We start from the raw sequence: 26,292 nt of genomic DNA on the forward strand, positions 1-26,292 counted from the left end.
CCTGAGGGGCCATCCCAGACAGGTGGAGGGAAGCAAGTCCTGGCAGCAAGTTCCCATACTCCTCCCACCAGCAGGGGAAAAGCCATTCACTGGGGCTGGGAAGCAGCGAGAAGGGTATTACTGGCAGATTTGGTGCTGGGGTGGACCAAAGGGCAGCTCAAGTCTGTATTTTCGGATGATGCCAGCCCGTTGTTAAAGGGCTGCCTGCAGCCACTTTGGTCTTTCCTGGTCCCCTCCCAGTAGCATCATGGGAGTCTCCCATCTCTCTCCTGAATGTCTGAGCCCCTTCAGCAGGGAGCCTGGGTGCAGGGGCCTAGGATTCCTCCTCAGCAATGCATTTCTATTCCTCTCATTGAGTTTCCCTCTGAGGCTTTCAAGGAAATGTTTCCTTGATCCACTTGCAAAGAAAAATGGTGCCTGCTGATAGGAGCTCACTGCCTGCTCCCAGGGATGGGTAGGAGAGCGTGCGCTCGAGTCCAGGCACCAGAATAGGGAAACGGCCTGGTGGAGAAGCAGCCAGCCCCGTTCCACGGCTCGTATCCATACCCCAGGCCCGGGCAGTGCTCCCTCGGCACCTTTATTCTTGGTTAGACTATTCCTCTCTTTCCTTCTCCGTGTATTCTCTTGTGAACAGGCGTCAGTGCAGCTCCCGGGTGGTTCTTGTAAGCCTGCGTCCTGCTGGGCACCCACCCAGGCGCTGCCTGATGTGGAGAATTGGGAGGAGGAGGGACATAGTAACATGTGGATTTGAAGGCAGGTCCACACGTCCAGTGCCGTTGCATGCTGATCTCTCCTAAATGCGTGCCTCCAGCCCATCTCTATACCTCCTGCCTGGACCTTTCCCTTGAACTTCTAGACTGGTTTAGCCCATTGTCTACTTGACATCTGCGCTTAGATGTCTCATCGCTTCTCACTGCTAACACATCCAGACTGAACTGCTGATTCCACTTGTGCCCCTGCCTCCAAGCAGCGTGTTCTCCGCTGTCCTTACCATCTCCATAAACAGGCTCCGTGCCTGCCTGCTCAGGATCCCAACCTCTCTCTCCTCGTACCAGCATCCTATGGGCACAGTTGGTTGGCTGCATCTCCAAACTGTTTCCAACCACCTCTCCCCATGTCTTCTGCCACCCCCCTGATCCCTGCCATCATCTTTCTCCGGGATTTTTATAATGGCTTCCAACCATCTCCCTGCTTCTGGCTTTGTCGCCTGTGGTCTACGAGAACCACAGTGGCTGCTGTAAACCCTCTGCAGTAGAAGTCAGACCATGTCCCTCGTCTGCTTCAAGCCCTCCAGTGGCCTCAGCGCATGTAGAGGAGATGCCGCTATCTGCTGTGGCCCCTATTTGCTCTCTGACCTCATCTCCTGCGGCTCCCCTGGGCTCACTGTGCTTCAGCCCAGCTGGATCCTATGGTATTCCTCAAATATGCCAAGCACACTCCCCGCTGAGGGTCTGGGCACCTTCTGTACTCTCTTCTGGGATGTTCTTCCCCAGGTAACTCACTGCCTCACTTCCTTCAGGGTCTGCTTCTTCAGAGACAACTTGCTCGATCGGTCAGGTGGAAAGGCAGCCACACCCCCAGCAGTCTCTCTCCCCCTCGTCCTCTTCCCCATTCTCAACACTCAGACACTTGTCTATTTCATTTCTTCTTCAACTAGAATGTGAGCCCTGAGCTCTGAGACTTTACCTGGCTCCTTTCCTGCTGCAGCTCTGGTGCCTACAAGTGTCTGGTGCACAGTAAGTGCTCAGCGAATCTTTAACCAATTGAAAGAATGAAATTATAGATCTAACCTAGGCATCTTCAAGGAAATAATTTGTCCCCAAATGACCCTGTGAATCAGGGATCATCATCACTGAATTTCAGATGGGAAACCAGTTCAGAGAGAAGCCAGAATTCAAATCCAGGTCTGTCTGACTCCAAAGGCACCCTCTTTCCATTCCAGCCCTCTGGGAAAAGCTGGCTTCTCCCTCCATAAGCTTGCTGTCCACCAGTCACGGCATTCTGGGCACTCACGTGTACACAGACCCAGCTAGAATCAGGGCCACTCAGTGCAAAGGGCTTTGCGGTCCTATCCACATCTTATTTCATCTTAGCCATAATACTACGAGGTAAGCACCCACGAACCAACACTGAACACCATAGTACCAGGAAGAAACAGGTTTTGAGAGGTTTAAGGATTGTCCCAAGGTCACCTAACTAGTCATTTGCAGAGTCAAGTCTCCACTGCAAGTCCCCTGGCTCCAATTGAGGTGTTCTGTGTGCTAAACTCTAGCACCACCTACACCTACAGACATACTCATAGCCCAGAGGAATCCTCAGAATCCTGCCCAGTGCAGAACTGCAATGGAGTAGTGTAGACGCCCAAGTGGAAACCAAGCTATCAGCTGCCCTCTGGACGCGGCACCCAAGTTACTGTGTTATTTCAAAACATCCTGCTGACGCGTGCCTTCTGGGTTGCCCTCCCTTCCCTCAGCCCGCTTGTGACCCACAAGCAGAGTTGGGTTCTGGGTCTCTCTGTTCCCTCTACAAGGCTCCACAGCACCTGAATCCAACCACCGTTAGCCAAGGAGAACCCCAGGATGGCACGTTCCCAGGGCCTCAATCCCAGCGATTCCTTCTCCTGAATCCTCTGTCCATCCAAACTGGCCCAGCCCCTCCCACCCTGTCCGTGCTGAGAAGCAGGACATATCGACTGCAGAAAATCTCCACATCCGCCTAGAACAGGATCTCAAGCCTGTCTTCCCAACACAGAGGCCTGTTCGTTTAGCCACGTAACTTAACAAGGTCACTTACTATGTGCCAGACACGGTGCTGGGTGTTTGGGGCATAAATACCAATTAATTCCCTGCCCTCGGGGAGCTCACCATCAGGTAACAAAATGGAAAATGAGCACAAGTGAATAACTAAAATACAGGTTGATGCACGTGATATGGAGAGACAGACATCCTCCTGCAGGACCCCAGGGCAGTTGGGGAAGAGAGGGTCACTGGACCTGCAGTGGCACTGCCAGCAGGAGTGACCCCGTGACGAAGGAACTGACCAGGACCCCGTCCCCCCAGCTGTCCATCTATGGAACTGGGAGAGTGTCCTGGGTGTCCATGGACTGTAATCAGGAGTACTTGAGTTCCTCAGAGCCTGAGCCTCAGTTTCCCTATCTGTAAAATTGGGAGATTATCAGTACACATCCTCATAGAGATGTTGAAAGGAATCATATATGCAGCAGTGTCTGGCAAATAGCACGTGCTCAATACATATTAGTTTTTCACTTAATTCTTTACTGTGCTATTATGATCAATGCCAAAGCTGTTTTCCCTGGAAATTATCCCAGGAAAGCAGGAATACAAAGGACCTACAATCACTGAATTACCTCGCCTGACCTGAGCCAATTTTCCAGATCCTGGCAGAGGCACACACAAGCTTTCTCCTCCCCCACCCTGCATCAGTACCATCCAGAGCCCAACCCGCAAACACACACCATCCAGCTTCCCCGGGGAAGTCACAGGAGGGATAGGCATCCGTCCCACCCCAAGCCAGCCCCCTGGACTCACCCGTCCACCACCTCAGCAGAGACCCACTAAATTCCTGTAGACCAAAGAGAGTGAGTAGGGCTTCCAGCGAGTCCTTGTGAAGACCCTCACCCATCTACCACCCGAGGCAGGCAAAGGCCCACCAAGAGAGTCTCAGTGACCCCAACAAAGTTGATCACATACCGTGGTGCATCAGCACCGCCTGGAAAGGTTCTGCTCACGGAGAATGATTTTATTTTCTGAAGTAGCAGCTCCCTGTTGAAATTCTTCATCAGTCGCCGTGGTGGGGATTTTTTTCCCCTCTTCTCTCTCTCTCTCTTCCTAACTGGTGAAATTGACAGTCTGCCTACATTAACCGGGCATTAATTTGCATGATCAAAAGCAGATTTGTTCCAAGAGGCAATGCTCTGCCTTCCCTTCCAAGCACAAGCATCTCCAAGGAAGGCGAGAAAAATCAGAATCGGCGCGTTGCTGTGGTGCCCCTGAGCTTGGCCGCGAGTTGGCCTCGTCTGGTAGCAGGTGGAATGGGGGCCCCGGGGGGAGCAGGGAGGCGAGGCAGCCGTCTGAGAGTTGGAAAGTAGCACCTGGCAGCCCCAGGCGCTGGCACGAGCCCCAGCTCAGGAAAATCAAGCCTTTGGTGACAGATTATAGCAGAGGAGCGTGCAGGAGTCCCAGTGAGTACAGTGATTTCCTGCGGAGACGCGCTGCTGCACCGAATTCCCCGGCCCTGGCGGGTGGAGGGGTGCGAGGGTCCGGACTCCCAGCACAGTGGAACCCTGTGGAGATCCCAGGATCTGGAATCAGGAACATGGGTCTCAGTTCCTGGCTTTAACCAGGCAAGTCAAGCAGGTTGCTCAGCCAATTTGAGCTGCAGTTTCCTTATCCTTTGAACGGGCACAGGGCGACCAGCCCCGCAGTTACAAGAGGACTTTTAGGCAAAGGGGACAGCGCCCGACCCCTGGAGCCCTGTCAGGCTCCTGACTCTGGGCGGCCCCAGCACACTGTTACCCCTCCATGCCGGCACTGTGACCACCAGGCCCTCAGAGCTGTCACTCACACACGTCACCTTGTGTCATTGTCCCCGGGCTCTGCCACGTGCATTGTTGTTCTCAGCGTGGAGAAACCCAGGGATCAGCGGGGTTCACTTGTACTCCCAAAAGAGTGAAAATATTTTATGACTGTACTGGTTACAAATGAATGTGAGCCAGGCTGGAGTCATTATTATACATTCATTATTGTTGTATTTATTTTCTTCTGGTTTTAAAAGGAATTAAAAGGAACATTGTATCGTGGGTCCCTATAGTTATGGTGGGGCCTGGACATGGGGTCTGCTGCTCCTGATGGAGAAGTGGACCCCGTGTCCCCTCACAGCCACAGTTAGTGGTTGAGGCTGGACCCGGCTATGTGCATATTCGTGTAGCGACACACACTCATCCAGGTCTCCCCTCTAGGCTCTGGGGGAGAGTTGTAACTCGCGCAGATAAGTCTCCTGGCTGTGGAGTTCATGTCCTAGGGAGATGACATGGACAGTGATGTGTCAGCAAAGAAAGTAAGGATTTCAGGTCTTGAAAAGTGCTCTGAAGAAAACTGTACTGGTAATGGGAGAGGAAGTGATGCACTGGGGAAGAGCACTTCAACAGGGAGATCAGGGAGGTGGTTTCTGGATGGACCTGAATGATGAGAAAGGGCCAGCTGTCAGGGGATCTAGGTGAAGAGCTAGTGCAAAGGCCCTGAGGCAGGGCTGGTCTGGGGGACATAGAAGGCTGGAGTGCTAGGAAACCCAGTGGATAATGGAAAGAGCAGTAGGAGAGGAAGTTGGATGTGTTGGAGGGACCGGTTAGATGAGACCCCACAGGCCCTTAGAAAAGTGACTTTATTCTACTTGCTGTGGGCAGTTATCAGAGAGTTTTAAGCTAGAGAGTGATTACACTGATTTGTCTTTTTTTTTTTTTTTTTTAAAGAGCATCTGGCAACTCTATGAAAACTAACTATGGGAAGTAACAGAAGAAGTAGAGACCAGACTGAGGTCTGTTGCAAAGTCTAAGGAGCAAGCTGGTACATTAATTTAGGATTAAAGTCATGCTAAAAGTGAGACATGCCAAGATTTGGGATATGTCTTGGATTGGCAGCTGGGTATATGAGTTGGGAATTCAGGAGAGAGATCAGAGCTACAGATTTAGGGGGAAAAAAAACAGGAACATTTGATGTCACAGAAAGCCACGGAAAGGCAGTTTTTCTGAAAGGAAGCAGAGGTCAAGTGCAGAACGTCACTGGAAGTGGTGTGAGATGATGGCAGAGATCTGATCCCTGGACCGGGCAGGATGTAGGTCCCCTCCACTGGCCTCCTTGCTCTTCTCGCCACCTCCCTGCAGTCTCAGCTCTACTGTCCTCCATGAGGCCTGAGCCCCTCTGAGGGGACCCTGAACGATTTCAACCCTCACCGGCCAGCACTCCAGTGCCCCTCCCTGCCCTGCCGGCTTCGTTTGTGCCATAGCCCTGATCACCACTGAACATTCACCCTTACAGAGATTTGTCACGTATCGTCCTCCCCCAAGCTTGACTAGAAGCCCCGCAAAGGGCAAAGCACTTAGGCTGTGTGGTCCCCTGATGTACCCCAAGTGCCTGGAGCTGCTCCTGGCACGTGCAGGGGCTCAAGAGAAATCTGTTGACCAAACAGTGACTTGAAGATAAAGGCCCTGCAGCAAAGTGGCTTTCATCATGTCCCTCTCGGGGTGAACACAAGTGAACTTATTATTATTTTTTTAATAACTTACTAACCAGAGGGGAGACAGAAGTCATATTTATTGCCATCCACTTGATAATTATGAATTCTCATGTGATTCTACCACTGACCCCAGGCACAGAGAGGAGTATCCACTGAATGCACTTACTGATCAGCAAAGAATCTTCTGAGTTCACACACAGAGCCAGGTCCGAACCTGGGTGTCTCAAGGCTTAGTCCACGAGGCCACAGGCATTCAAGGTGACTGTGGCCCCCTCCACAGCCTCAATGCTTCCCAGGGTGCTAACTTTTCTATAGGACATGTTAAGGGCAGTCCTTTAAAAACAGGCACAGGGACGAGCCTATTCTTGGTGGTCCTTAACCAGCTCGGCCCTAGCGAACCCGCCTCTGAGGCAGGTGCCTCCTGTATTTACAGCTGGTAAAGTCAGCACCCCCGCGCCCCCCACGCCCCGCCCCCGCAGTCACATGGTGGCCCCACTCCCTCTTGCTGACTCTCTAATTAAACCAGCACCAGCATCTGTGCTTCTGATCTCGCCAAGAAGGAGGAGACCTGGGCCTTGCTGACAATGGGCCTCTTCCCGTTCCCACATGCCCCTGGGGGCTCAGGTCCGCGCTCCAGCATCTCTCCAAAATATGACCGCGGACACGGCCGTGCCCCTGCTAGACTCAGCAGCTCCGATCCCCTTAGAATGTGAAACACATTGCAATCTCGCAGAAGCATAAACTGGCCCCTTGCGTCAGCATTCAAGCCATGAAATTGGACTGTTAGTGGCACTTCCAGCCATGCGCGGGGCCTGGTGCCCTGCTGCTCTTAAAAGTTGCCTCATGGTGGGAAGAGATTCTGCAGAAACCATGAAGGAAGCTCTAATTTGGGGGGCAGGGTCAGTCATTTTCCAGCTGAGATTCAGAAGAGGCGTTCCAAGGGTTTGGATCCACAGCCAGTGGGACCAGGATGGATCAGGCCTCTCTCAAAACCTGGGCTCCCTGGGCCCAGCAGAGCTGGACATCCAGTGACAGTCACAGCAGACATCAGGCTGACAATGTGTAGGTGCCATCTCCTTTAACCTCATGACAGTTTTATGAAGAGAGTAATGCTATTGTGCCCATTTTACAGAGGGGAAAACAAAGGCAGAGAAGATTCAGTAATTTGCCCAAGGTCACATTGTTGGTATGTGGCAAAGCTGGCATCCAAACCCAGGTCTTTCCAGCTCTGGGATTTGAACCTAGGAGGTTTGACTTTGGACTTGCAGCCTCACTTGTACTCTCTCTATGAAAGTCAGTGTCTTCTTCATTCATTTGTCCAATACTTATTTCCCAAGCACCTCCTGGGTGCCTGGCAACACGCTGAACCCTGCATGCCCCTCTGCTGTTTGGTAGCCCTGGAGAGCTAAACTGACGGTAACGGCACCTGGGGATTCAGCAGAACATCCTGAAGGCACACAAAGGCCCCTGCCCAAGCCTTGGACAAGGGAATAGTAATCGCTCACGTCTGTTGACCACGTGCCCAGCTCTGTGCTAAGCCCTTTACGTGCAGGCTTCATTGGAATTCGGCAATTCTACCCAGTTGCCCGACTCACAGGGTGATTTTGATACTTCACTGAAATACACATGCTAAATGTTTGGCAATAATTGGAGCTACACAATGGTTAGTAATAAAATTTTTATGACGAAATATTCCAGAAACTCAAAAAAGTACAGAGAAGAACATAATGCAGGCTTCCTCCTAAACTATTTGTAGTTTATGAAGTCAATTACATAGACTGCAGGCAAGCATTTTTGAACAGACTGGAGCAGACTGGACTAGAATAGAATACACAGTGTCAGATACGGCTGGTGACAGCCTTGAGTGTGCGTGTAATTCATGAACGTTTCTGCAGGCCTTTGAGTGTGTGTGTGTGTGTGCTCATGTGTGTGTGCATTCTGCATGTATAAAATGTCTCTTTTGCTGTAGATCAGGGTCAAAATATTTGAAAGTCACTGATAGAATAAACACTCATAAATTTGCTATTCAGATTTAACAGCTATTATTATTTTGCCATATTTACTTCAGATTTTTTTCCAGTAAATAACCTCATTTGAGGTAGAATTCAAACTGCTTTGCACACCCCTCCCTCTCTCCTTTATGCATCTTTCCTGAAGCTGGTGTGTGGCCACCAGCAGACATGCCTCTGATCAGTGATTCCACTAACTGGTCCAACCTCTCCTTGGTGAGCTAGGCTGAAGGCAGCCCAGGATCAGGGGAAAGACCGTCTCTGCTGGGAAGAGTCGCTTTGATCACATCCACTTCTTGAATTCTAACCCCAGGTCCTGTGTGTTTGGGAATGTTTAGGAAAACAATCTAAACATGTCAGGATGTCCCGATAAGCACATGTCAGTGTTGACATTAGAGCCTAGAATTATGTAAACACACATCCTAGGACTGTACAAGGGCCGAGGGGTCTGGACCTCACACTGAAGAGCTGTGTCTCTGACACTCCATCACCCCTTGTTTTCAGCAATGAGGAAACTGAGAGCTGGGGGAGGAGATGGCCCTCCCCAGACGCTCTTACACAGACAGCGAGAATGCTGGGATAAGAGAAAGGAAGGAAGGAAGGGGAGGAAAACAAATACTGTGTCCTTTCCCTCAGATGTGGAATATAGAAAACTAACAAGCAAACAAAATAAATGAACAAAACAAACCAAACAAAATACAAACACGTAGATACAGAGTAGTGGTTACAAGAGGGGGAGGGTGGGGAGAGGGCAAATGGGATTCATTTCAGTTTCGTTCACTGACTCAAGTGTATGTGACAGGTGGAAACTGAATCTTTCCGGGTGAGCGCGGTTGGGTACACAGAAATAGAACTACGATGTTGTACACATCAAACTTACATGATGTTATAAACCTGTTTTAGCTCAATTTAAAAAATAAATTTTAAAAAGAGAGAGTAAGGACAAAAGAAAAAGAAGAAAGAAGGGAAGAATTATTTCCATCTGGACACACATCTCCGGGGAGCTGCTGGCCTTCCCTGACCATCCTGTATAGGAGGGCCCTGCCCCGCGCCTCTCACCCTGCTCGGTTGCATAGCACGTCCTGGATGAACTGCACAACTATTTGCTTATTTTCCATTTCTGCCCAGTTAGAGCGGAGGCCAGCGAAAGCAGGGAGCTTGATCAGGTCAGTGTGTTCAGGGCTGTTTCCCAGGACTGGCGGGCACTCGGCCCTGGACCAACAGTGGGTCTGTCAGTAGGAGAGGGTACAGAAAGCACCCCTACGATGAACGCTTGAGTCATTGAATGAAACCGAAGCCGGGGCTCCTGACAAAACCAGATGACAAGTTGGTGGAGAAAGTCAAGGGCAGGGAGCACTGAGACCGTGATCATTGTGGGGCAAAGGCTCGCCCTCACTGAGCACTCACGAAGTGCCAGGAGCCATCTTAGGCACGGCACATGTTAACCCTTCAAGTGCTCACCGCAGCCCTGCCTGGAGGGGCTCCACTGTGTCTGTTTTTGGTGGGGAGACGAAGGCCCAGAGAGGTACAGATGCTTGTTTAAGGTCACACAGCTGGAACCAGGCAGAGCTGGGATTCACCCCTAGATAGTCTGGCCCCAGCACCCATGGCCCAGAGCCATCTTCTGCTGCCTCCCAGAGAGAAAATTCTAGACCAAGGGTTTGAGAGATAACTTGGGGCTTTCAGAATCTGGGTAATTTTCCTCCCTCCCTTCCTTCCTTCCTTCCTTCCTTCCTTCCTTCCTTCCTTCCTTCCTTCCTTCCTTCCTTCCTTCCTTCCTTCCTTCCTTCCTTCCATTTCTTTTTTAAGCAATTTGAGGAAAGTCAAGGCCGGACCAGCAGCAAAACGGCCTTCTACCAGGCGCTGCAGAATTCTCTGGGCGGCGAGGCGGCGGCCTCGGGCGTGCAGGCCGCGGCGACGTGGTACTACGGCCTGGAGCACTCCGCAGACAACTACGCCTCCTTCTCCCGCGCCCTGGAGGCGGCCGCGCGGTAAGCCGCCTCCCTCCGCAACGCCACCACGGAGATGCTCAGGGGGTGCCCGCATCACCCGGGAGAACCCAGGGCTTGGTACTGGCACTTCCCTCTGCGTCGTTCATTCAGCCCACAGCGCAGCCTGAGTGCTCCCCAGTGGGAGACACGAGGGGTGACCCAACCCTCCCTACCCTTGGCGGGCCTCATACATCAGAGGGCGCCTGCTGTATTCGCCTGCTGTAAAAGTCCTGCGCCGAGAAGCTGCTCTCAGCAGGTGTTGATGGACAGCCCGTGGGGTACTCAGATCAGCAGAGAGGATCCCAGGTCCTCCATGCCAGGGGCCTCGGCCCCAGCTGTCGTGGAGAACCTCCTGGGAGCCCTCAGAGGGCAGCTAGAGCCCTGGCCCCATTAGCATCAGTATTTTTCGAAGCTCCCTGGGGTGACTGCTGTGCGGCCAGAGTTCATCCTGCACAGGCAGCGAAGGCCTAGATGGGAAGGTTCATGCCTGAGGCCACACCCCAAACAGGAGAAGACCTGGGCTCCTGCCGCCAAGGAGCCCCTTCCTGGGGGTGCTGTTTCTGGGCTCACTGCTTATGTGTCTTGTTACTCAAGTTCATTGCTCTCTCAGAAGTCTGCCCCTGCCCCCCACCCCAAGAGCAGGTCACGGGTGGCCCCCACCCACTGCAGGCTCTGTAGGTCTGTCCCCAGAACGACCCTTTTTCTCAGCACCATCCCCAACCAACTTCCTTTGTCAGGACTGGCCTGTCTCCAGCCATGGTGGGCTCACTGGGGCCAAAAACCTGGCTTTCTATGAGCATACAGCAGGTGCTCAAGAAATGGGTTTTGAATGGAATCAAGAAATAGCCCAGGACTCCAGTTCTCTCTGCCTGCAGAGCCCCCTGGGGGTGAGGCCACTGTGGGGACTCCAGCTCCTGTCACCTCGGAGCCCCTCATGGGCCACTTGACGTGTTCTGCTTCCCTGGCGGGGCCCTTGTCTGAGCAGGGAGGACATGGCCAGTGGTTTCTGCATCCTATAATTTCTCTCCTGTCTTTCAGGGTCCACGCTGGCCCTTGCTCTTCGTCCTTGGGGACAGAGCCAGTGTCAAGGCTCAGAGGCCTCTGCTGAACTTGACCCTGTTGGGAAGGGATGGACTGAAGGCTGTTGAGACCCACTGCCCTGCTTGGTCTCTCCACCCAGGAGTCTGTGGTTTCCAATCAGGGTGCCACTAGCTCAGAATAAAACTTTGTACTGCCCTCTGGGACCTTGGGACGAGGAAAGCTCTAATTTTCCCTCTAGGGAAAAGCTCAGTTTCAAACCAAATAGCCAACAGCCATTCCTGGAGGCCCAGCCCCAGGAACTCACAGATGTCCAAGTCCTAGACCCTAAGAGTCTCATAACCATGTCGAGACTGGCTCAGATCCATGTTCTAGAAAGAGCTCAGGGCTAGAGTTCAGAAACCTACCTTCGTTCTTGCCCCAACTTTGCCTTTAACTGTCTTTGAGGTCAATCTGTGAATAGGGACAAGAGCGGAGGTGTGAGGGAGGGCAGGTAACCAAGGAAGGCTTCTTTGAGGAGGCAGACTCCAGTCCTCCCTTAGCTCTGGCCCTCGTTACCTCCTCGCTAGACTGAGGCAACAACCTCCATGGGCCTCCCTGCCTCCAATCCCTCTGGCAGTGCCTGTCCCCAGCATTGCCTGGATATGACTTCCCGTAGGTCTGCTCCCACCACTGCCCTGCCCACCGCTCCTTGGGGGACTGTGAGAGAGGAGGGCTGCTTTCCTCTGCCCTGCCAGACCCTCCTGCTGGCCCCACCCTCTCTGAAAGCCTTTCCTGTAAGCACTCGAGCTGCCCTACAGATGGGCTAAAAGTGCTGGCCTCAGTCGCCAGAGGAGAGCGTGGGCAGCCTTCCTCCATGATATCCTCAGAGTCTCTGCAGGGTCGGGCCCTTGGCCCAAGTTCTCAGCTGAGGAGACGGAGACTCAGGGAGACGCCGGGATGCTGAGTGGGGTTCAAAGCCGGGTGGGTCCGAGGCCAGCCAACATCTGCCCGGTTCTGGTCAGGCCCGCCGGCCTCCTGGGCACTCAGCTTGTGGAGGGCCGTACGCAGGACCCTGCCACTGAGAGTGGGCTCCTCTGAGATTCATTCACATCCCTCTCAAAGGGGGAGTGAACGGGAAACTGTGGGACTCTAAAGCAGGGCTCTTGCCCCCTCACTATGGACATCTTGGACTGCGTCATTCTTTGCCGTGGGGTCTGTCCTGTGCATCGTAAGGCTGTGTGTAGCTAGACCCTCTTCTCTGTCCTTTTTTCCACAGGGACTACTTTATCATCTGCCCCGTGATCGACATGGCCAGCCACTGGGCTAGGAGGGCCTGGGGAAACGTCTTCATGTACCACGCTCCTGAAAGCTATGGCCACAGCAGGTAAGCTGGCTTTGTGGCCACAGTGGGGGTTGGCACATGAAGGGAATCTGGCAGAGGATCCCTGTCACTTCTGTGACCCACAGAAAAGCAGAGAAAAGAGCGTAGGATTGCCATACAAATCCTGGTTCAGTGATATGAGATGCGTCTCTTAACTTAGTTTTAAGGCTCAGTTTTCTCATCTGAAAAATGGGCAGAACATTCATCACCAATTTATCTTGCAGTATTGTAAGAAGGACAGGTGAAATATAAGATATAGAAAGCAGTTTGGAATTGCAGCATTGGCTGTTCATTGATTGACCTGGCTTGGGGGAGGAGCCGTCTTCATTAACCTGACATGTTTATGTCTCTAAAAGCAGAGCACTTGGCTTAACTTAAAAAAAAGATTTTCTAAAGTACAAAAAGGTTTGTTTTTTTTTTTTTGCAACCAAAGAAAGGTTTTGTTTACTCCTAATTTAAATTCTTACTTCCATAAAAGTTTCAAAGTACCTTATGAGAAAAGTCTCAAATGTAATAAAATTATCAAAGTGGAAAAGAGAAATATGAGGTACAAGCAAACCAAAACCGATGATGAAGGAAGGGGCAACTGACGGGCACAGAGTGTAGCCGCGAGCTTCCGCGAGTCAGGGAAGAGATTAAGAAGTCAACAAGGAAAGGGCAGAGCTTCAGTTTTCATGGCTCCGACAGCTAAACAAAGAACAGAGAGGAGTGGGGGCAGGGGACACATTTGGTCTCGGCCAGTGGGAGACAATGTGACCAGGGTCGCTGGGGCACATGGCATCCAGGGCACTGGAGGCAGGACTGTGGGACCATCTGTTCTACTTCTTCACGACCTTACAGTCCTGAGCCGTTCATCCGGGCTGGAAAACCACAGATCCCTTCCCGGAGGGGCCAGAACCTTCCCACGTTACCTGATGTGATTCCCACAAATGACATCAGATCAGCCACTTCACATTGGAGCCCCTTTGGGAAGACCTAATACTCCACTCAGAGCCTGGAGGAGTGTTGTCTGGATGCTCCAATAGCACCCACAGATAATAGAATGTGAGGGGGTCAGGTCTCTTAAAGATGCTGGAATATGGTTGCTCCATTTCATACAAGAGTGGGAGCCAGGCCTGCCATGTGAAGCAAGGAGAGCCATTACCCACATCCCTGGTCTGTTTTATGGGCAGCAGGGAGATGGGGTGTGAGAAAGCCAACTTGAGAGCTGAAGGTGGAGCTTGCCACTGCTTGCCGGCTGTGCAACCTTGGGCAGGTTCCTTTGCCTCTCTGATCATCATTTTCCTCATCTGCCAAATAAGGCTAATTGTTTCCTCTCACTGGGTTGGTATTGGTAATAGCTGAGACATAAATGATTCCATTTAACCAGTGTTGCTTTGCAACAACATCAAAGAAAGTCTTACAAACATGCACAATTTCTCATTGTAATTGGCAATATCCAGTAGGCTGAATAATGGCCACCTAAAGATCCCAGGTCCTAACCACTAGAAGCTGGAAATGTCATCTTCTAAGGAAAGGGGGGCTTGCAGATGTGATTAAGTTAAGGATCTTGACTTGGGAAAACTATCCTGAATTAGCCCAGTAAGTCCTAAATGCATCCACAAGTGTCCTTATAAGAAAGAGGTGGAGGGAGATTTGCCATATGTAGAGGAAGAGCAGGCAGTGTGCCCGGGGAGGCAGAGATTTGAGTGGTGTACTCGCAGGCCAAGAAATACCAGTGTCCCCCAGAGCTGGGGGAGTGAGGAGGGGCTGCTCCCCTGGAGCCTCCGGAGGGAGGGTGGCCCTGCCAACACCTGGAGTTTGGCTCAGTGAAACCGGTTTTGAACTGGTCTCCAGAACCAGGACACAGTAAATTTCTATTGTCTTAAGCCACCAAAGTTTGTGGTAATTTGCTACAGCACCCACAAGAAACTAATACGGTTCCAAGACATTCTAGTTTCCCTGAGCAAGCACTCATTTTTTTAACCTGGTTTTCCCTGTTAGGTATTCAATTTCAAGCACCACAAAACATCCACAACCTTTGTGAGGTCAGTGGTATTGAAATGACTATCTCTATTTTACAGATAAAGAGTCTGAGGGTCAAGGAGTTCCACATAGTCTCCCCAGGGACAGGTAGTGGCCAGTTAGAGAGCAGTGACCTACTCAGAGCTTCTCGGAGTCCCAGAATTCTCTTCCCACCAAAGCCTGTGGTCTCTCTGCTTAGAACTATTTATAATTTCAACCTGCTTGACTTCCTAGATTCAAGCAACTGCCTCCAGGTTGTGGGAAGGAAAGTGAATGCCAGAGTAGGGCTCTGGTAAGAAGGTATTCGGGCGAGAAGGGAGGGTGAAGAGAGCTGATGGTCTGGGCAGAGATGAAAGGAGGTCTGGTCACCCCGCGGCTGCCCACAGCCAGCGAGGCCCAGTGTGGGAAGCCGTCTGGAGAGTGAGTCTTGGCAGCAGCTCCCGAATACCAGGGCTCTCAGGAATTCATGCCCGGGGCACGTGCTCTTCGATCTAGTTGTCCCGCCTCCCTCCCTTTGCAGACAGAGCTTAGAGCAGAAGGTGTGATGCTCCTGCCCCAAGTTCATCAAAAGCACAAAACGCGCGAACACTCTGGGACTCCAAAATTGTACTGCAGTGGCAAACAAGTGAGAAGTGCTGCTCTTGTGCGAGGACAAAGACAATCAAAGTAAAACATAGCAAAAGGGTCCATGTGATGCCACCCAGAGTCAGTATCCGTTTCCTAGGACTGCCGAGATGAGGTACCGCAAGCGGGGCGGCTGAGAGCAACAGAAGTGTGTCGTCTCAGTCCTGGAGGCGGGGAGTCTGACGTCAGGGGGTCAGCAGGGCCCTGCTCCCTCTGGAGGCTCGAGGGGAGGATCTGTTCCAGGCCTCTCTCCTGGCTTCTGGCGGCCCCAGGCATTTCTTGGCTTGTAGATGAAGATCTTTCCACTGTGTGGGTCCAAATTTCTCCCTTTTTCCTTGAATGGAAGTATAGACGGGAGCAAGATCGAGGGTCCCAGCCTCCTGGCCCCTTTCTCTCTCTCCTAACCGAGCTTCAGGTAAAATTTCAAGGTCATGCAGTTCAGAGAACTACAGAGAGCCACTGAACTCAGTCACCTTTAGGGCATCTTCTGACTCTCACATTCCATCAGTTTTGGAGGAAGGAGACACTCAGAGCCACTAAAACATTTTACAGGCAGAGATGTGGCCAACTGAACAGAGGCAGACAGTGTCCTGGTTAGAGCAGGGACTCTCAGCCAACTGCCTTCTTAGAAGACTGTCTTGACTCATTAGCTCAGGGACCTAAGGCAAGTCACTTAACCTCCCTGGTGACAGTTTCTTAATCTGAAAAATGAGAGTAACAATAACAGTACCTCCTTCAGAGACTTACGGTGATAATTAATTTGTACATAGGATGAGGCCTAGCAAACAGGAGGTGCTAAGAATGTCTTGTTATTCTCGTCCACCGGAATGCATTCTTGACAACTTTCCGGGCATACATCACCTCTCCCCACCACGACCGTAATATGGTGCCATCTATGTAGTAGATACTTGAATCAATGAATGAATCACAGAAACTAACCCATTTAATTGTTGGCAGGTTTATCTTTTCTGCCTGAAAAGACATCTCTTTCACTCTGTCCTGGAGCTGTCACACCTCTCATTTATTTCTGGCTCCAATCTACAGACTTAAAATATATGTGCGTGCCTTATGTTTTCAGCCATCTGTCTCATGCCTCCATTGCTGTGAGCATATATTAGCTTTCCTGCCATAGCTGGTGAACAAAACACAATAAATTGCCACTTTCTTACAGACTCTTGTTAATCGCTCACAGCAGAGCATGGTTCTCTAACTGCTCACCTGGATTGTAGAAGAGACTTGTATCTCTGAAACTGAGGGCCAGCCTCTGAGGAAAGAATAGGCATAACAAATGAGGGAGGAGACAAAGACACTAAAATCCACAGTGCGAGAGGAAGGTGCAATTTTAAGGTCCAGATTCAAAGAATTACGGGATATGCAGTATGATTTCATCCAATTCATTTTACAGATAAAGAAGCGAAATCCCAGAGCAGACTGGGATTATGTCCCAGTCCCAGAGTCAGTAAATGGCAGTCTGGACCCAAACCCTGTCTCCTGCCCTGTCTCCAGTTTTCTTTCAATTGTATCCACTTCAACCCAAAGCCTCTTGAGTGCCTGCAATGGCTAAGCCCACTTGCTAGCTGTGTAACTTTGGACAGGTTGCTTAACCACTCTGAGCCTCCATGCATCTGCACCTATACATGGTGAGAGTAATAGTGCGTGTCCCGTAAGGCTGCTGGAAGGGTTCAGGAAGATAGTGCCTGCATCAAAAGTGTGTGTGTGTGTGTGTGTGTGTTTGCACACATGCACACAATACCTGGCAGCTTTGATCACCAAGGCTATCGATATAAGGGCAAAACTTATCAACTTTCTTTTGCTCAGTTCTGCTCACTGGGGAGATTTGGGGCCAGTTCCCTCCGCGGTTCCCATCTATAGCCTGCTGTTTCCGGGAGAGGGCTTTTCCGGGATGACTGTAATCCAGGGTTTCTCACCTTGGGCACTGCTGACATTTCAGGCGGGATGATTCTTTTTTTGGGGGGGATGGGGGCCTGTCCCCTGCCTTTTGTGCTGTTTAGCAGCACCACTGGCCTCCACCCACTCAGTGCCAGAAGCACCTTTCCCGTTGTAACAACTGAAAATGTTCTCAGGCATGGCCACTGTCCCTTGTGGGCTAAAATGGCCCTGTGTTGAGAGGCACAGCTGGCACCCCCTAAAACAGGGGTTGCCACTGTCAGCACCTGAAGGGAAGTAGTGACCCTTTCCCAGACCTTATCCTGGAATCAGTGCTTCATCCCCCGACTCCCACCCCAGACGCTGCCCTGGCCCCGCAGAGCCCCATGGGCAGACTTCAGTGCACCCTGGAAGCAGAGCATTTGGCGCTTCTGTTACAAAGATGACCTGAGAGACTGGTGGGCTCTTTCGTGTGGACACACCAGGCAGGGCCCTGGCCTGCTGTCCCCTCCAGGCCTGAGATCATGGACATTCTCTCTCTTGCCCAGCTTTCTCTATAGGCGCTGCTTCCCGTGCTCTGCTGGGACTCCTCCTCCTTTCCAGGCCTTCCTTCCAACATCACCATCTTGTTGACCACAGTTGATGTCTTTCTCTCCAGCCAGCCCCTCCCAAAGGACACACTCATCCAAGCGTCTTTCCAGGAAGGGCCCCCATTGTATTCTCTGCAACTCATGAACAAAGGATGCCCAGACCCTGGAGCCCAGGTTTGGGGGATCCTTCCGCACCTGCCTCCATGAGCCAGGCCCCAGCAAGTGCACAAGGGAGCTCTGATGTGTTCTCTGATGTTGCCTGTCCTTAGGAGCCTCCACCTGTCACTGTCTCTTACTGTGTGTCTCTGGCAGGTGACGACCTCACTAAGCTTCAATTCCTTATCGGTAGATGGAGCTAGTAATAGTACTTACACTTACAGGAGTGTGTGGGATCAGATAAGACAAAGCCTGCAAATGGCCTAGCTCACTGCCTGGCATAACGGTGGCACTCAGTAGATCTACTCATTCAGCTTGGAGTTGGGAGAGCCCACGTTGGCAACGAACAAGTCCCAGGAAGAAAGCAACCACGAGCAAAGTGGTTTCTGGGTACCGTTCCCCTTCAGAGGGGAAGTGGGGGCCCATCATTTTAAGATGCCTGGGGGGTGGTACCAGTTCATCATTCCCATGGAAATTTATCGCAAGTCTGTGTGTAAGCTATTATGCCAGAATTGTGTACTGTGTTCAGGTCCTTATTCCAAAGTCCTTGGTCCCCATAGTCCTGAGATGTCATTCCCACATCTCAATGGTGCAGAAGACGTTTCAGAGAGATGAGGCTCGACTCTGAATGGGTAGCAGGGTAGGGCTCTCAGGATTAAACACCTGTCCAGGCTCCATATGAGATGTTGGACCACTCTTTAATTTAGGGAGAAGCAGTTCAGTATAGTGAAAGAACACATTCTTGGAGGTTAAACAAACTAGGGTGTTAATCCCATCTTTTCCATTTATCACCTATCTGCATTTGAACAAGTTCCTGCATCTTAATTTTCATTATAATTACAGAGCTAAATTAAATCTAGTACATATCATGTGGCTGCCCCACTTTTACATAAAATGGGTGTAGTCACACCTACTCCATAGTGTGAAGATTCAAGTCGATGCCCATTAAACACCTGGCGTGTTGTAGATGGTCAATGTTGGGGTTATGTTCCTTTTAGGAAAAATAAGGTTCTGAGAAGAAAAAAAAATCAGAGTGAATAAAGAGGTAGTAATGGCCCTCCTTTACAAGTTGTCCCAACCCTGGAAAAACAAAGCCATCAAGTCCAGACTCAAGACGTTTTGTACACCACTGCCTTTGCACTCTAGATGTTTCTGTGCATTCCAGGGGCCTTTCACATTCCAGATTCAAAATATTATCTTTCTAGTTGATGGTCTTGGTGAATTAGTTGGAATTAGCAAACCAAAGAAAATATTAAGTGACTGAATTCTTGAACTGGGTCCACTGGCCTGGCTACATCCTGTGTGATTAGCGAGATTATTTCCCGGTAAAGATGGGAGTAAATCATTTTCCAGGACTGGCGCCAACCGCATGATGTATAAGGACCTGTGCTGTACGTCCTCTTTGATTCGACAAATACTTTCTGTCTTCTAGGCCCCAAATTCTCTTCTAGATCTTAGAGATGGAGCAGCTGGTAAGACAGAGAAGGCCCTCTTGGGATTAACACTGTAGTCAGGAGGTGGGGCTGATGAGTGTCTGGGGATAAAGTGCAAAGAACAGACAATGCACACATTAAATAATCAGAATACGTTCAGATAACTATACTAGGAAGGAGAAAGGGAAAGGACTTGACATATTTGAGGATAAAGAAGGGCAGAGAGCTGGAGTCTACTGAAGAGAAGGAGGGTAGTTGAAGATATGGGGAAAAAAGACAGGGTCTTGCAGTTCACATAGGAGTTTGTAAGCTGTGGCAGGCAGAGATAGTATTTTATCTGAGTGTGATGGAAAGGCATTGGAAATTTTTAAGACCGGTTGCATAGAATGCACATTGGTCTTTTCTTTTACATTCAAAACGCAACTCACTAGAAACCAGGGTTTGTTTGTTTTTTCTAATAGAATGTAGAATAGAAACTCTGTTGCCCAATGTGATGATCATTTAGTTACTCAGAAAAGTCAACTCAACTGGGAACTTGTGAAAAATGAATAAGGTATGTATATGCCTTAAACATTTAATTTTAACTCTAAGCATATGAACATGCATCTGCTTGCTACTCAGTGCAGGGTCAAAAGTTTGAGTAGGTTTGGAGTTTGGAGTTCTTCCTTTGAAATTTGTGCAAAGCCATAACCATAATGCCTGCTCTATGATGTCCAGTTTTGGTTTCTTAAAAGCGGGGCGTCCACATGATGTGTACTAGGTTTAATTTAGCTCTGTAATTTTAACAAGAACCCTAACTGGCACCAACAAGTGAGAGACAACACAGTTGGTTCTTGGTAAACACATGACTTCCTGGTGAGAATAGCAGTGTTGGGCCAGGAAAATTCAGCCTTTTCTGAGCAACACTTGTTACGCCTGATGAAAGGAGCACACTGTCCAGGTTAATCCAGCAAGTCCGTTGAAAGCTTCGCCTGTATCGTCAAACCGTGTATCATCGAGCGCTGGTGGGCGTTAGGGAGTTCCGGATATATTGCAAGTATTTCATTTGGGGCCAGAGTGGGACTGTACTGTGCGGTGAATCCTTTTGTAAAACACAAGCCAATGCATATAATTACTTCTCGATTAATTTATAGGCAGGATCTGAACTTTGGCTTGTTAGATTTGCCCGAAGAGAAGCACCCTGGTAGGATTCTATTCATAAGTTATTTAACAACCCCTCAAAAAAAAAAAAAAAAAAAGCCTGGGAAGCAGGAGGGCTTTTATTCCTCCAAGTTGCCCCTCATTTCCTTTGGAGGAAGTGATCTAGAGATGCTGCCTAAAGATAAGAAGGGGGTTATGGTTTATGGGGATGAGGTTAACAAACTTCCTCCTGCAGACAGAGCAGCAGGGGTAGAAATCTCGGGAACAGCAGGCTCTCAAATCAGCCCGACCAGATGGGCTGGAGCGACGGGCCTCTCTCCAGCCAAGCCTCTTCAGGCCGTTGTCAGTGAAAGGACAACCTCCGAAAGGCAAACATGCCTCTCGTTTATGTCAAGAAGGATGCTACCCACTCCCTCTCCTCACTGGGAGGGGAGCCCAGCTCACCCCCCTCCCCAGCTCAGGTCGCTGTGTCAGCAGGGCCAAGGATCAGGGGGACTCCTGTGGGGACACCACCTCAGTCCTGCTCCCTCATGAGCCCCGTGTCCATGCCAATGGCCCCCCTCGAACCGGAAGCAGGGCTCAAGGCAGGAGCTTGTATGTGAATAGTCCGAAAAGTGGATTTGGCTTCTGACTTGCTGGAATGCAGGCTTAGCCTCCCTGCAAATCCACAACAGCAGACTGAAAATGAGTAAGGTGGCTGAAAGGGAGTATCAGGGGACATGTGTGTATAAAGAACCAACCTTTGTCTCTCCTGGATAATTACAGCGACCCTGCGATTTCTCAGTTCTAGTCTTTCTTCCCACCCCGCTCCAGGAATGGTTCCAAAAGACAGGCAGCTCATGACTGGCTTGCCAAGAAACCGCCGATGTCCCCGGTTCCTTAGGATGGAGCCCTCAGCTCCTCTGGCCTCAGTTTTCACGCCTTTCACAGAACCAGAGGCTACAGGACCTTAGCGAACACTGGCTTGAGTGGTCCCAAACTTCTGATTTCCCTGGACTGGGAAAAATCCCCCTTTCCCCAGGCAGCCCGATGCACTTACAGGCTACAGGAGGCCCAGAGCATGGGGACTCTGTACCTGCAGCAGCAGCTCTGCCCCCATTCTGTCCCCGCCCCTCCGTGCCCAGCCACCCCTCCCGTCCCACCCTCCGTAGGAAGCACAGAACTCACATCATGATTCACTCGCCCTGAGTCTCTGCCCAGACAGCCCTCCCCGCTTGGCCCACTCACTAAAGAACCCTACCCACCTTTCAAGGCACAAGTCAACCATAATTTCTTCTTTCTGACTTTCCACAAACCCCTCTCCTTCTCCTTGCCTGAAACAAGTGGTATTGCTTTTCTCTCTCTTCTCATGAAGCTTTGTAAATGATTCTGTCATTTGATACCTGTTTATCTATCACAGCTCACAGCACTTTATTTCTTTGTCAATGTTGGCTTATCTGCATTTCCTGTTAGACTGTGAGCTCCATGACAGGGTGGCCCACTCATTCCTCTGATGTCCCCAGCACACAGTCGGACCATGGCACACAGTAGGCATTTGGCAAACACGACTCAAGTACAGTCTTGTCCTGACATCCTGGGTTCTGTCACTGCCCTCGCTGGACTGTATTCATATCCTGGAACTGAAGCACACACTCACTTCGCCCTTGGCCTGTGTGGCTGGTCAGTACTTCCCACCCTCTGGCTAAATGTCACTAACACCAGCAACAGTAGCTCTTGTTTGGATGGAAATTTGTACTTTTTTAGGGGGGTTTCCATCCACATCCGTCTATGAGCATCCAGTGATACCACGTGGGAGGCTGAACAGGGATGATCAGATCCATTTCACAGACAGAAAACCCAAGAGTCAGTGGTGGAAGTGGGGTTTGAGCCGAGCCTGGGTGGGGGGCTCTCCTAGACCCCGCGTCCACATGGGGCAATGGAAGATGCGACCTGGTCTGAGTTAGGACGAGTAAGTCTCAGGGAAGTTTGGTGGGAGGATTATTCTCAAAGACATCAAATGACAACTAAAAGCCAAATGAAAGCAGCAGGACCATGCGCTGATGCGACTGCCAGAGGCCTGGGGTGCATGGCCTTCAGTGAGCAAGCCAGTCCAGAGCAGAAACGCCAGGTTGGTCGGCATGACCCATCTGCCCCCAACCTTTAGCACTGCGGCCACTCAGCCAGCGAGTTCCTCCTTTTACCTCGTCAGTCCCTGGAGTGTCCTTCTGTGTATCCCTCTGCTGATCCTGAGTCCAGTTCCCTCCTTTTTCCTCCCGAGGGTCCAGGACTCTCAGGCCCAGGTTCACTAAGGCCCTGGTCCTCCGATCCCAAATCCCTCTTCTGAGGCTCCCACTGCCTGCCTGCCCTCCAGGTGTCTGCCTTAAACTGCTGGAAATAACTCTAGCATCCTGATAAAGATCAGCCCTGCTAAGGAAAAAACAAAGCACACACAGCAGGCTCTCAAATGAAACAGATCAGATGGGCTGCGAGGCCCGGCCTCTCCCAGAGCAGTGCACTGTAACCTTTGGGTCGCAGACAATGGTGGGCTGGAGGCGTTCTTGAGCCTCAGTTTCCTCCAGGGTAGAACTCTATGAATCACTCTAACAATATCTGCTCACAGGGCCCTTGCGAGATGAGGGCAAAGGCCATCTGTGAACTACCAAGTGTGGGGGATGCGAGAGATTTTAATGCTCTTGTTACAGTGTCTGTCTTCCTGGTGTATTTTGTTTTGTGTTCCTTTTCCCTTTAAAACACCACTGAGACATTGGAGCTTTGATCCCCTGCAGTGGTCCTCAGCCCCACCCCCCTTGCCCCCAGAGGAAGAGTAGATGGAGAGCAAGGCTTGGGGCCTGGGAGACAGCTTTGGGGCCTGGCTCTTCTGCTTTCCATCTCTCTGAGACTTGGGTCTTCTCCTGGAAACTATGCAGATAATACAGCTACTTCCCAGCTGGTCCCAAATGTTGTCCATCACAGCCCTACCACAGTCCTTGGCATGTCATGGGTGCTCCTGAAATGGTAGCTGTGAACAGGCCAACTTGGCGACCGCAGACTCTGGGCTCTGCTCTGAGCTTGACCACAGAGACTTCCGGCTCTGGACAAGGGACATGGCTCTTGGGGCTCCAGGACCTATAAATTCTGATGCCACTGCCACTTCCTGCTCCCGTCTCAGGAGTGAAATAAAGCTCCCACCCTCACTAAGAGGATGGGGTCCTGACAACAGTTGCAAAGAGACACCACCCTTTGGGGCTATTAGTCTCTCCGTCCTCACCGAGTGCTCTGAGTCCTGTGCAGCTCACACGGTCTCATACCCCTTCTACACGCCTTCCAGCGAGGCGCCGATATTGATACATAGTAACCGTAATCACGTTTGCTGTTGCTGTCCTCCACGTGCAGTGGCTGCCCTGCTCCGGATGGCATGATGAGGAAACTCAGCCACAGAGAAGTCAAATGACTCATCCAGAGTTACACGAGCAACCAGTTGTGACAGGGCTGGGGCTCAGCTGGTTGACTCAGTGGCAAGTCGTTTGTTCTCGGCCCTGCTGCTAGTCACATGGACACCTGCTGATAATTCTTATGGTCATAGGAGGAGTTCCAGCTCTTGAGCCCCTCTGAATTCCCCAGGCCAGCTAAGCTAGATGCCTGGCATCAAGCCCCAGCCCTGTGCCTGTCAGTCACCATAGTTCCCAGCCTGCGTAGGGCAGAGATGACAGAGAAGGCACTTTCTGGGCTGGAAATGTTCCGCTTTACCTCCCTGAGCTTGAAGGTCACCTTTCCCCTTCTCTGAGCATCACAATGAATCACTGAGCTAGAGCCACACTCTGCTCACGGAGCATCGCATCTTGCTTTATAGTAATTTAACCTCTGTCCAAACTGCCTTATGTGGGAACCATCTGGTCTGAGCCATTTCCCAGAACATCTGTCCATTGGGTATATCTGTCCATTGGGTATATCTGCCCATTATTCCAGCTCAGATGAGAATCACTGGTGGCTCTCTGCACCTTGGTCAGAGACACTGCTGTTACCCTAAAGAGGGATGCCTGCATCGGAAGGTAGAATGATGCGTGAGGAAGAAGTGGGCCACGCTTCTGAGTACCTACTGCATACACCATCTTATATTGAACTTCACAACAACCCTGGGCAGTAGGTATTTATAGACATATTCCATAGATGACGAAGCAAGGAATCAGGGAGGTCAGTTTTTGAAAAGTCATCCAGCTGGAAAATGGAGAAACCAAGACCCAGGGATGGTACCCCGGGGGCCCCCTATGTTAGCACCATGCTCCCTATCAACATTCCTGGTCCGACTGAGCTGTTCAAGTTGCTTCCTGTCTCAGAGTAGGTCAGGAGACCTCTCTGGACCTCATTTCCCTCGTCTACAAAATTAGAGATCGGCTCTTGTGATAAATTGGGCCAATTACAAGGTCAGAGAGTCTCCAACAAGACCACGCTCACTTCTGACACCAAGAGCAAATTCAGGGGGCTCCCCCAACCACCCTCCAGTTTGATGATTCACCACAAAGACTAACAGAGCTCACGGAAATGGCTGTACTCATGGTTCAGGATGCAGACAGATTAGACAGAGGAGGAGTGACAGAGCACAGAACTTGCAGCACGCGGAGTAGGGGTCCAAACACGAAGCTCGTGGAGTCAGGAGGGGTTCCTCTCTGGGCATTGACGGGTGACAACGCACACAGAGTGGTGCCCACCAGGGAGGCTCACCCAAACTTGACGTTCAGAGGTTTTATCGGGGCCCCATTACATAGGCGTGATTGACTGATTGCCCTTGTGGTTAATCTCAGTCTCCAGGTTGACTGTTACCATGTGACCCAAAGCCCTCCCACCCCAAGTCACAAGCACAGCCAACCCCCCCCCCAAGACTGTTGAGTGTGGCCACATTTACAGAAGGTCCAGCGTGGCCAAACCTTGCTCTAAATAAAGACACTCATACCGGGTGTGACACAGATTACCTCTCAGATGCCAGAGGGCAGAGGCCAGACTTCTCCCTGGGAAAAGCCAAACTCTCTTCCATGTGGCTGAAAAGCTCCTTCCAGCTTTCCTCCAGTGCTCACTCCCAGGGCCCTGTGTGCCCCTGGCCGGTCCCCTCAATGCCAGCTCCAGCCCAGTCCCTTCAAACCACTCATCTGGCTTCCAAATCCGTATTCGGTTCTGCCTGCTGCTCATCAGATAGCTCAGTCACGGCATGAAGATTATCGACCAGCTAAGTGCCGGGTGCCCTGGGGTTGGTTCCACGGATAAATGTCAGCCTTCAGAATCTAGGAGACAGCAGGCCATGTATGGACGAGGACTAGCACAGAGAAGGGGGTTGGAAATACAGGCTATTGAGAGCAAACAAGCGTTCAGTTACTACTGTTAGTATCATGGTTGGGATGGGGTCAAAAGAACATTCGCTTGGAAGATGGCTTACAGGTGTTGTGTTCAGAGAGTTAAGGGATTTCAACCTCCAGAGATGCTGTGGGTCTGCCCCAAGGGGGCCATTGTACGAGGGGCCCAGCAGAACCTCAGCTAAGCCAACACCAAGCAGGAGTCCTAAATCCAAAGAGAGAAGAATCTCCGCTGGGGGAAGAATACTGGGTTTTGGCTCCTTGGGTTCTCCCAGCAGTTTATTTATTCCTTTGTTTTTCGCTCCTTCTTCCCATGTGTTTTCCCAGCCTGGAGTTCCTGGCAGATGTTCAACATGCCTTCGGGCTCCCCTTCCACCCTGCCTACGAGGGGCAGTTCACTCTGGAGGAGAAAAGCCTGTCACTGAAAATCATGCAGTATTTTTCCAACTTCGTGCGATCGGGGTGAGTGGCCCCTGTGTCCGGA

General features: G+C 50.9%; 1 protein-coding gene across 1 annotated transcript in view; it reads left to right on the top strand.

Annotated features, from left to right (window-relative positions):
* Positions 1–26,292, top strand: part of TG (thyroglobulin) — a 203,497-nt gene that overhangs the window by 174,430 nt on the left and 2,775 nt on the right. The window contains exons 44-46 of the mRNA XM_074353110.1: positions 10,071–10,252; positions 12,549–12,656; positions 26,136–26,270. Coding sequence (XP_074209211.1) covers positions 10,071–10,252; positions 12,549–12,656; positions 26,136–26,270 — 425 coding nt within the window. The remainder of the gene's footprint in view (positions 1–10,070; positions 10,253–12,548; positions 12,657–26,135; positions 26,271–26,292) is intronic.

This window comes from Camelus bactrianus, chromosome 25, assembly GCF_048773025.1.
Source record: "Camelus bactrianus isolate YW-2024 breed Bactrian camel chromosome 25, ASM4877302v1, whole genome shotgun sequence".
Taxonomy (NCBI): Eukaryota; Metazoa; Chordata; class Mammalia; order Artiodactyla; family Camelidae; genus Camelus; species Camelus bactrianus.